General features: G+C 29.2%; 1 protein-coding gene across 2 annotated transcripts; it reads left to right on the top strand.

The window, feature by feature from the left end:
* The first annotated feature begins 1,944 nt into the window (after positions 1-1,944).
* On the top strand, positions 1,945-12,228 carry LOC132943819 (alpha-(1,6)-fucosyltransferase-like). 2 transcript variants are annotated; one of them, XM_061012935.1, is made up of 12 exons: positions 1,945-2,237; positions 2,730-2,891; positions 3,297-3,374; positions 3,467-3,720; positions 4,124-4,145; positions 4,886-5,239; positions 5,661-5,868; positions 6,696-6,945; positions 8,362-8,538; positions 8,629-8,785; positions 11,262-11,522; positions 12,110-12,228. In XM_061012935.1, the coding sequence occupies exons 3-12, from the start codon at positions 3,300-3,302 to the stop codon at positions 12,176-12,178; spliced, it is 1,827 nt and encodes a 608-aa protein (XP_060868918.1). In that variant the 5' UTR covers positions 1,945-2,237; positions 2,730-2,891; positions 3,297-3,299; the 3' UTR covers positions 12,179-12,228. The 2 variants fall into 2 exon arrangements, with proteins under 2 accessions (XP_060868918.1, XP_060868919.1); XM_061012936.1 differs by lacking the exon at positions 3,297-3,374.
* The last annotated feature ends 34 nt before the right edge of the window (positions 12,229-12,262 follow it).

Genomic DNA, 12,262 nt, shown 5'->3' with positions numbered 1-12,262 from the left:
AGTATGTACTTTACCCTCTCAGCAGTAGATAATATGTACAAATTATCAGACTTGGGTAAAATACTTTTTGAAAGTATTTAAAATACATACTCCGAATACTTAAAAAAAAAGTATTCACAATATGTATTCGAATAATTTATGATAATCATACTCCTAAGAATTTTGAATACTTCACAAAAAGTATTCCAAATATTTTTTGAATACTTTTTTTTAATAGATTTAGATTTCAATATCAAAAATATTATATTTTCAATTCTGTGTTTACAAATGAACATTGAACATTATTATAATCTTGATAATACACACCTATCTGGCTATCTATTACTTAGCAGTTATAAATTATATTCAAATTAATATAATTAATAAGTAATAATTAGTAATATTATATGAGAGTATACCTATATAAGAAAAAGAGTATTCCAAATACTGTACTCAGAATACTTGTAAAAAGAATTCGGAATACTACCCTAGTCTACAAATTATGCATAGTTAATTTACAAATTACACATTTTGTATATAATATTTTACTTTATCCAATGGGTAAGAGTAGCGTTCACTTTTCCCTAATGTAATCCCTAATAAATCTACCTGTAACATATTATATTCAGTATCGTGAAAAAAAATGTGTGGCCAAAAAATAAATTTTGTTTGTGATGTACCTAGACTCTGGAATGTATGTTGTAACGCGACAAACTTTACCAGCTTCGTGTGTCATTATTATTATAAAAATAATATACAAAAAAGTGTTAATAGTCGTTATCGTTATCGTTTATCTGTATCACTGTATGATTTTATTTGTACATTTCCTAATAACGTAACGTTTCACGATTACGAGCTGCCCACATTACCTACACCACTTGAAATTTCTAAATCCTAAGTTCTATTTTGTTCTCTCACTTCTTCTGATTTTTCGGTCCAAATCAAATAACCCACATAACCACCAACGCATCTTGGTGTATGTGGTGTACTAGTGTTATTTTTTATTATTTTTTTTTATAGAGAATCTGGAGACGACACACACCATGGAGTAGTTATGTACTCAAAAAATCCTTTCCGTGGCGGTGACTGCCTGCCTGGCAATTCTGAGGAATAAACAATTATTATAGGTGTGAAACTAACCAGGCAAACCAATATAACTGTACTCGTTATTATTTTGCCCATATGACATATTATTACCGTTTTCAGGCCGATATTATTATACTGTTTGTGTCAATCCTCAAATTGCAATATTAGGCATATGATTTACATTGGGATGACAAGTGGGTATAGTCGAAAAGTGTCCCGATGTTAGCAAAATTGTTATTTATGATTATTATTTATTACCATTATACAGGCTGATATAACAATAAATACGAGCGATAAAAACAATAAGACCTTTTAATGACTAGGTAGTTCCTAGGTAGATAAATTATAGCTATAAAGTTGTTCCTAAAAACAAAGTTCCAAATTTACACTACACAAAATAGTATGGCGAATCTAATAATTGTTCTTGCAGACAATTATCACGTATAATATGCAATAAAATATAATATGTGTAAATAAAAAAATAGTGATGATTTACATTTCACGTAAACGAGACGGGCCGCTAAATATTCGTTCTGGTTCAATTTTTTTTAATTCTCATCTCGATGAAAACTGTGGTGCACCAAGATTATGTAGAATATTATACAAAAAAAAATTGTACTGTTTAGTAGTACCAGGGGTTAGTGTAGGTACATAGTACCTACCTAAAACAAACATTAGTGTTGACACAGAACCAGTCTATATATTTTATTGATTTACCAACTATATTTAAACACGCTAAACACACGACGTGAACACTATTCAACACAAACCTAATTTATTATAATTATAATTGTAACTATAATTATAAATTATAATGTTATTCAAATACTAAAATATAGCATTTATAGATAGGTATTTTATCGTATAGGATAATTTTTACACATATCAAACCACTCGAAGTCGCCTAATAATATGTGGTTGTGAACGAGTAATCGTATTTTACATTTGAAACATTTATTGATATTTATTGGTAGGTATTTTCTGGTACAGGATAATTTTTACACATTTCACACCACTCAAAGTCGCCTATGTAATTATATGTGGTTGTGGACGAGTAATTGAATTTTACATTTGAAACATTAAAAGAATACCAGTATAATAATTCACAGTAATAATATTACAATATATTTCCAAAGATCGTTTGCGAACATCCGGTTAACGTTTTTTTCGGGGTAAGTTGTATATGCCTTTACGGCTCAGAAGTGATAATAAATTAGTAGTTGTAAAGGTACACTGATTAAAATTCCTCTTGAAATCAGACACTGTACCTAAACAGTTTTGTTTCAAATAAATCTGTCGGTAAGTAGGTAGTTAAAAATTAGGCTATTTCGATACATCGTTTGAATAGTTGTGTTGCAGTGAGCCAGTGCTTCGACTTTTTGAGGGATCTTCATATTTTGAGTTTCGATCTGGATGAATAAAATAATACGAATTATAGTAATTAATTATATTAACTATGAGAAAAAAAGCCCTTTACAAAATTAAGAAATAAATTAACTTTTTTCCGCCTTTAAAAATCTTTACTTCGAGTTATTATAAAACATCATAACATAGGGTTGTGGTTACATTTAATTGAAATATTTGATTACTACAGTAGTTTAAGATTTTTTTTAATATTGTAATGTCGTGTTTTAAGTAATTTTACGTTTTTTTTTTTTTTTTAGAACAAATTTTAATTGATTATCAATACTCCTGTCAAGGCAGTAACTTTTAGTTATTTCTCATTTCAATATCAAATCAAGATAATCGTTCACCCATAAAGTATTTGAAAATGGAACTATACTGATAACTGAAGATATTTTACAAGAAATTTAGAAGAAAAAGAGGTTGGCAAGTGCTTACTTATGCTCTGCTGTACATTACATGCCTAGAATAGTCACAGTAATGGATGTGTTATTAATTAGTATATCTATGTATAAATGTATAATTTCATTATAAGTAAAAAATATAATGAAATATTTTAAAAGTTTCAAGTATTCAGGAATAATAAATTTAATTAAATTACAACTAAACAACAAAATCCTTATTCTTAGTTTAGTATATTAAATTCCGTTTACAAAAAACTGATTTAGCTCAAATTTTCCTTAATTTTATGTTTTTTTTTTAACATTCTTTTAAAAAAATGGGGATATTATAATTTTGACCCTCTTCCTCTGAGTACTTACTAGATCACTTATATACCGCAAAAGATGCTGGAGTAGAATATCGAATCATTTTTAATAACCCAACAGGAGATGACAAAAAAAAACACATATCACTGTAAAATCAATGTTTTCATCGATCTGCTCATAATCTTACAACTATTTTGTGTAAGCGCGTGGTTATAATACATGATGTATACAATACTGTACTATGATCGAATAATAAAATAATTTTCATTTTTACCGTCTAACATTGACAGAATTCAAGAACGGTCATGAAATCAACCATGAATTTTATGAAGATAACCCAATGTTACAATCGGTTCTGGAAGCGAATATTTATGTTCTCAGTGCTCGTATGGGTCGTTTTATTTTATGTGACTTTTTATTTCAATTGCGAAAAACCCTTTGACGATGATCTAGAACAAACGCTTGCCATATCACATCAACTTCTCGTCGAGGAGCACAGAACCAATATCGAACTGACTGAAATAAGGAACGATCTAAGTCAAAAGTACGTCATGCTGAAGGTGTCTTTCATTATTTTTTTGACATCGCGCCAATAATCAGTATACTATAATATAATAGTATACTACAAAATATGCAGAGCTTAGAACATATTAATTAATCAGTTTGTATATCCCATGCATAATTATAGTATATACTCACGAAATCGTCGACTAAATTTTAACTGTTTACAACAAATTATTTCTGATAAAAGATAAATTGTTGTGTCACTTGATACGCCATGTAATCTACGGTTATATGGTTGTAATTTCTTTAACTCTCAACTCGCTAGTGTAATAAAATATTATAATATGAATAGTTATTAAGTATGATATTATATATAATATTGGCAAAGATGTATTATAATATGATAATCGCTTACGTTTATATTTTATGTTTTATGTTTTTAGACTGAGATTCAACGAAAAAAAAGTACACAAGCCATCCTATTACAGTATTTTATATCTTATCTATAAATCATACCAATAACGAACAAAATATCATTATGTACAGACGTTTGCATTTTTTTGATGTTTTGAAATTATGTGTACACAACATAAATGGCGGGAAGTGGGTAATTTTAGTCGGGGATGATGTGTGTGGCACGATTTGAGAGCCACATTTCGCACAAGACTGAAATTGCACTAGCAAGACAGACAATTTTTTGTCACACCTCTGCGTTCATCGATAACGGCAAAAGTGATACCACTGCAACAACCAGACTATCCTGCAAAAACAATATTTCTTGAAAGAAACTTCGGTTTTATTTATTTAAAGCGTCATTCATGTTATAATATTAATATAAGATATAACCAAACGTTTATGTTTTTTAAGGACCATGGCATAGATTTTATCACAAATAAGAATAAAATAATAATATAATAAAAAAAATAATTCTACGATAAAAATTTCATGAAATAAAAATGTTTATGCATCATGCAAGCAGACTAGGATAAGTAATCAAAAGTTTATGTTTTGTAAGGACTGCGGTATAGATTTCAGTGTCTAGATATACGCGTAACATTAATGCTACGTTGAAAATTAAAAATCGTATATAAACATTAAGAAAATACATTTTTGTTTGTCTCAAGATAAAATATTTTAAACCAGAATCAGACATTCGGATGTTCTAAAATAATAATATATGTCAATATTAATTGCTCATCTTACAGATGAAGAATAAAAAGAAAATTATATACCCACCGTCTGAGGAGTACGAGTTGTTGCGTCGCCGTATTTATTCAAACACGAAAGAAGTTTGGTATTACGTCAGTTCTACATTACGATCGTTGGCCAACGAATTCGATGATTTGAAACCAAAAGTTTCTGATGTGAAAATAATGGTCGACGAACACTATAGATCGTTATTGAGAGATGTCGCCAAGCTGGCCGATGTCGACGGTTATTCACAGTGGAGGTGGAAAGAGTTTCGCTCTTTGAGTAGACTGGTCGAAAAGAGAATTCGACATACGCAAAATCCACCCGACTGTTCCAAAGCTAAAAAACTCTTGTGCAATCTCTTCATCGTAAGTTAGTCCAATCCAACTATTCTGTATAAGTGTGAATTAACACATCCTTTATAGATAATCAAATATAAATCCTAAAATAAAGAATATTTCAATTATTTTAATTACTAATTTATTTATAAATTTATTGTTTTTAGTGTATACAGGTTGTATATATTCACATGTACAATACATATTATATGGATTATAATTTAATAATATAATTTTAATTAGTGGCAGTCAAATAGTCATATTATGTGGTTGTGGGGAGGTCTTATTTTTTATCATTACTATTTGATTATTAACTATATAGTTTGTAATTTATATTATTTTAAGTATCAAAAAATTGGTCATGGTCTTGAATCTTTACTTCTCTCCAACATACGTTTGACTGCCACTATTATGAATAAATAATTTTACATACTACACGTGGCACTTATAGAATTGTCCACATAAGAATTGTTGTGGATATGGATGTCGCGTACACCATTTCGTCAAGTGCTTGATTGTCGCCTACGCTACCGAAAGGACAATGATTATAGACAATCCTAAAAAATGGGAGTTTACTAGCCGTGGTTTTGAAAATGTATTTTTACCACTTAGTGACACGTGTACATCAAAAAACGGTGAAACAGTTTCGCCTTGGCCAGGTAAGTGAAACGTTGATCATAATAAATCAAACACATAAACATTATTCTTGTACATTTTAGATTATAAAAGTATCCATATAATTGGACGGCGCGCGGGTAAAAGGGAATAAGTCAATTTTTATAAATAAAAATATATTTTTTGTTTTGTAGGTAATTTTACGCTGGTTTGACTGGTGACACTGCATTTTGGCTATCTTTCTTTATAACGTTGTTAAGAATGAGATATCCAAATTTCAGTGTCACCAGTCGACTCAGCATAAAATTACCTACAAAACAAAACAAAATATTTTTAATTATAAAAATTGACTTATTCCCTTTTACCCGCGCACCGTCCAATTATTCAGTCTGTCTTATATGGTGTTTTATGTACCGATTTATTAACAAATTGAAACCCCCTCCCACCGACAAAAATGTTTGTCACATTGTACGATATGTGATAAAAAACGTTAATTAAAATATTTCTTATTTGACCAACCTTAGTAATAAATAATGATTAATAATATTATTATGTTTTTCAATATTATTATTTCAATACATGATAATAAAACAAATTCACACTTACATTTCTTGATAGGACCCTCATCACACAAAAATGTCGAATTGCACTAATGACACGTAGTACGCAATGATTAAATGAATTACAACATAGGGAAGTGTGTCCTTGTTCGAGTGGTTGTGGCCCAATGTCCCGTTTCCCCAAGCAAATACGTACCTTAGTATAGAGTATAAATAATACTTATAGGTATACCCGTATACCGCAACCATCCAAACGTAATGAACAATTTCGTTGAATTTATTGATTACCCACATAATATTATAATTTATAGGTAATGAAACCACTCAAGTCATAAATTATATTGTGCCCACACCCGAATCAACTCCCAAACAATTTCATCCTCCTTACATTCCGGTCGTGTTGCCCGAGGACTTAGCTGGACGAATAAACATATTGCACGGCGATCCCGCTGTATGGTGGATAGGCCAGTTCTTCAAATACATCTTCCGTCCGCAACCATCCACTACCATTGCGTTTAACGAGTTTGCCAAGCGTGTACATTTCCAAAAGCCAATTGTCGGGTAAACATATTTATATTACATCGTATCGTATTATTGACACATCACTCAACCCGTATTGTAATATTCAATTTAACCAATATTTACCGTATTTGCTACAATTAATAATTTTGAAAAGACCGGGGTCGCGATGAAGTCAAGTTTACACGTAATAAATAAATAAATTAGAACGTAGTTAACCAGAGCCCAAAAGTGGCATGAGTATACAGCTGTTGATGAAATGCGTCACTAATATACCTATACTACTATATATATATACTATATACTATATATTAGTATATAGTATACTAATACTCGTAAGTCGTATTATGTACAATTTCAATTCCCAATTATGATATTTTTACTTATAAATGATAATCGTAGTTGGAACAAGATATTTAACCAGTAACAAAACGATACTTTAATAGTAGTTGTTACTTGTTTATTAGTTTCTTATTCTGTGTGAGAAGGCGTAATCACTCATAAGTGATAATCGCAATTGGACTTCATTCAGTTAACATTTCCCTTCATAACCCTAATTACAAAATTAGATACTGGGTGGAGGGAGAAAGAAGAAAAGATGTGTCCATGTATTTTGCAAAAAAAAAAAATAGCTAGTTGTCTTCTATTATTGTACTTTGGGACCAGATAATAAATGGTTAATACATATTTATTGCAATAAAATTTTTTAATTTGGTTTTGTAACAATAAATATTCATTATTATCTATTTATATTAATATATGTGTTTCAAACGCAAGTTGTCCTTTTTAAAGAAAAATAACATAACAAATGTGCGTGACGCTTGCACCCGCAAATTTGAAATTAAACTCAAAAATCACTTCAGAAATTTCTATACACTTTATACAAATTTGTAACCACAATTCCAAAATGTGTACACCCTCCCATCGCTTGTAAAATTCAAAATTGATTTGCGGGTGCCAGCATCACGTGACGCTGCCATCCAGTTTCAAATATACTTGTACTATCAACTCAAAAACCACAACATTAATTGTTACAAATTTGTACAAATTGTATAACAATTATTACTGAAGAGGTTTTTGTGTTTATTTTCAAACTTGCGGGTGCTAGCGTCACGCACTTACATACAGTTGGGATAACGATAAAAATAGAAAATATTTTTTTTTTCAAAAATTTTTTTAAGTAAAATACTAAAATCAGATAAATTTGGAAATATGTCTTTGAAAATAGAGAATATTTACAGCAATAAAACCGGTGTAGGGAGTCCAATAGACATACTGTCCTTATGTGTATTAGTATAGGTAAGTGTACACCGGGCCTGGCCAATTAATTGAGTCTATTAGACGTGAGTCCAATAAGCGGCAACTACTGTACTTTCAAGCCATGTACACGTACACTGCCTTATTGCTATAGGTCACTGGTGTTATATAGTTATGAATAAAATTTGTGTTGGTGTGCAGATTGCATATCAGAAGAACGGACAAACTCATCAAAGAAGCTTCGTTGCACAGACTCGAAGAGTATATGTACCACGTTGAAGAATATTACAAGCTCAAAGAATTGGACGGCGTATACGACACGAAACGCATTTATTTGGCCACTGACGAGCCAACATTGTTTGATGAAGCTAGACTCAAGTGTGTTCGAACTTTTCATGTTTTAACTAGTATATTCTCATACTTTCATTCATTTGTAGACATAGTAAATAATAAATCGTGTTTTATTAGATATCCCGAGTACGATATTATCGGTGATCCAGAAATATCCAAATCTGCAGCGTCCCTTCGAAAGCGTGAGTTGGACGATTCGATTATGGATATCATCACCGACGTATATTTTCTGTCTCATCACTGTGACTACTTAGTTTGTACTTTTTCGTCAAATGTATGTCAAATTAGATTTTCTCGAAATCATTATGCATTATCATTAATAACTAATTATAAAAGTGAACATTTTTTATATAATTAGGTTTAGATAATAATAGATAGAAGGGATAGAAAATAATATTAGATTTATTGCTTGTTAATCAAATGTAAAACAAAAGGCAATGTCTGTATATTTGTAGGTTATAGATTCAAAATTGAATGATTTTAACGAAAGTTTTATTGAGTGTTCTTAAAAATATTTAGGAGAATTTAGAAAGAAAAGAAAACTTTGAACTACTTTCAAAAATATACCAAGTGCTTTATTCATATTTTTCCTATATCCGTTGAATTAGTTCACAGAGCCAGATGCACCGATGGCCTGAGGTACAATAAAACCTATGTACACCTATATAGCGAATATTTTATGTTTGTTCATTTTTTCCACGGACAAAGTCTGAATAAACATATAAGACATTTGTGCACTTTTAAAAATTGTAGATATCTACTTATGCACGCAAATTTAATAGTTATAAAAATTAATTAATAACTTGATCCGTGATGAGTCTATGTACAATCTCTGCATATTATTCACATCGTATTATTCTCGTTACCACAAACGCCAGGGAGTTAAATCCAGATAATAAAGCTAGCGTTTTTTCTTAGGGCCGTTCTTACAATGTCTGGTTAAAGTTAACCGACACTTAACCGGCCGAATTCTGCCGGTAATAAATTATCCTACATTGTAAGCACGGCCCTTAGTAGATTTGCTAAACATAAAATGATGTTTTTCTATGCAAAACGTGTTATCTCTATTTTAAATAAAATCGAGTTATACATCAATTCTTATGGAAAAAATGGCGATAAATCGATTTATTTTTTGTCAAAACGTACTATTTCTTGTACTAAATCATATGTCTTACTTCTCATTTATTGGAAAAACGTAGTATATCTATAATTGAATTCATAACAAGTTATTTCCATTTTACATCAAAACGTGTTATTATATATGTTATTGATATAGCAATTATTATTAAACTACATTTAATTCAAAACGTGCTAATACCAAAATGGTTTAATCCTTTTAAATTAAAATTATTTCATTGATTCGTATTAAAATATGATGTTGTTTAGTACAAACCAACAATTATGGATAGAAAAATTATACGAAAATAAAAAAAAAATTATAAGATAAGCCCATCCATATCTACATGATTGTAATTTCCCGCCAAAGTTCATGATAGCTGCTTTTGTGATAGTACTCAAAGCTGTGTTATCGTGTTAATAATTAATATTCATACTACCATATTTCGGCTTATTTCAATGACGAAAATATATACTTTAAAATGTAAATATATTAATTTGTCTTGGATATTACTAACTCCGAAGTTATAAAAAAAAAATTTAACTATTAGAAGCTATGTTGAAATCTAAGCGAGCCAAACTTTTGGCGGATAATATACATTAATATCTATTTAGTATGATCTCATGAAGAGTCATGTATGTTCATATAGGTACTAATTTTAAATTTAACAAAGCTGTCTTATTGTTTGATTGAGTTTGATATAAATAAACATTTTCCATGTGCTAATTAAATAATTTAGTTGTTATCATGATTCAATGCATTTTGAATAATCATTAATTCTTAATTTTTTTTTTTTGATATTAGGAAGGTAAATATATTATTATATTTACATATTTTTATTATTATACATTATTATATATGTAGTACGTATGATCTCATGAAGAACCATCAATAATCATATACTAAATTTTATATGTACCAAGGTTGTTTTATTGGGTTTAATATAAATACATATTTTCAATGTGCTTATTGTATATTTCAAACATAGGTATTCAAAATGTTACTTTATAACTTGATTTCAAGTATAGGAAAAAATATTTTAATATTTTTCTAAAATCTAAACAAAATTAAAATAATGGAAATAATACGTTTTAAAAAAAAAAACTTACAAAACTAACTGTAACCACATTTTTTTTCAAAACGTCTCAAGACAATCAAAACAAAAAAAACTTTAAAAAAACGATCAAATAATTTAATATTTTTTATTTCTAAAAACAGTTTCATTTTTTAATAATAAATATTTAATTTTTAAAAGTTACCCGTATATCCTAACTTGTCCGGTTCGTTTGCAACAAAAATTTACTATTCCTGAAAAAAGCATGGAAATTTAGAAACACCTTATACATAAGTTATCGATAATGACAGTGCCATCTTATATGTAGAACCAGAAGGTTATAACTTATAACTTATAAGAAATCTTTTAGTAAGATATTTGGAATTCATGATATGTACTTTGTGGGGCATTTTCTGATAGAATATAATATATACCAGTCACATAAATATTTAATTATATCAGCTCATTGTTATACATTGTCATACATTATTAAATATGTTACTTTCATACAACAGAAATTGTTAAATAAAATTATTATTTACGTAAATTCGTTTTCAACGAATTGTGTATACGTTGCAGGTGTGCCGGTTATCCTATGAAATTATGAACAGCCTCCAACCAGATGCATCAGCCAAGTTCACTTCCTTAGATGACACATTTTATTTTAGTGGTCAAGTTCACAGACTGAATGTAGCTATAATATCTCATAAATCAGAAGGACCAGAAGAAATGGATCTAGAAGTAGGTGACGAGATTGAAGTAGCTGGAAATCATTGGGACGGTTATTCAAAGGGGACAAATTTGAGAACAAAGAAAACACTATTGTATCCTACTTTTAAGGTAAAATGTTATATGAAAACAAATATTTATACTTACGTAAATACCTGTGTCACAGTAATGTGAGTGTACCTAAACCTACAACTCAATACCATAAGAACTGTACAAACCATTTAAACATTAACATTCTTAAGTTAATATATCCTTAAAATAATTTTGCTTACGCATTATAAAAAACTATCTAACGACAATTATCGGCGAAAGAACATTTATTAATTTATGGAACACCCTATTTAATTCTATAAGTATTATTTATTTTTATATAATTTAAATGGCTAGAGACTTATTACATTCTTCAGTTATGATTTCATTATATTATATTTAAACAATAAAATGTCAAACATTTTTTTTTTAATGTTTCATAAGAGCAATAAAATTCCTGTTGTTCAAAAAAGTAAAAGACGTTGCCTCCTCCCCCCCTCATATGAACAATTTTGATACCAGCTTGAAGTATGTTGTCCCACATGGTTGGAGGGAGGAAAATTTCACGGATGTATAATGAATAATTATTTAAATATAATAACGCATTTACGCATAATTAATAAAACTAATTAAAATTTATGCTTAGTTACATTATAGTTTGATTTTAGGTAACAACAAAAATTGAAGCTTTTCCTTTTGCCAGTTATCCAAATATCACTATAAATACATGGACATAGAAGGAAGAAAATGTATAAAACTGTGTTTCTACTATAAATGAAATGTGATGAATGTATAGTCAAAAAAAACAAATATATATGATT

This window comes from Metopolophium dirhodum, chromosome 4, assembly GCF_019925205.1.
Source record: "Metopolophium dirhodum isolate CAU chromosome 4, ASM1992520v1, whole genome shotgun sequence".
Classification (NCBI taxonomy): domain Eukaryota; kingdom Metazoa; phylum Arthropoda; class Insecta; order Hemiptera; family Aphididae; genus Metopolophium; species Metopolophium dirhodum.
This window is presented reverse-complemented; position numbering and strand designations above follow the sequence as displayed.

What these genes read in the sequence shown, in the direction of transcription:
- LOC132943819 (XM_061012935.1), top strand. Translation starts at nt 3,300, where the DNA reads ATGACAAAAAAAAACACATATCACTGTAAAATCAATGTTTTCATCGAT. An exon ending in TTCCAAAAGCCAATTGTCGG is followed by an intron (nt 6,946 to 8,361) that starts GTAAACATATTT and finishes GTTGGTGTGCAG; the next exon opens with ATTGCATATCAGAAGAACGG. An exon ending in TTTGTACTTTTTCGTCAAAT is followed by an intron (nt 8,786 to 11,261) that starts GTATGTCAAATT and finishes TATACGTTGCAG; the next exon opens with GTGTGCCGGTTATCCTATGA.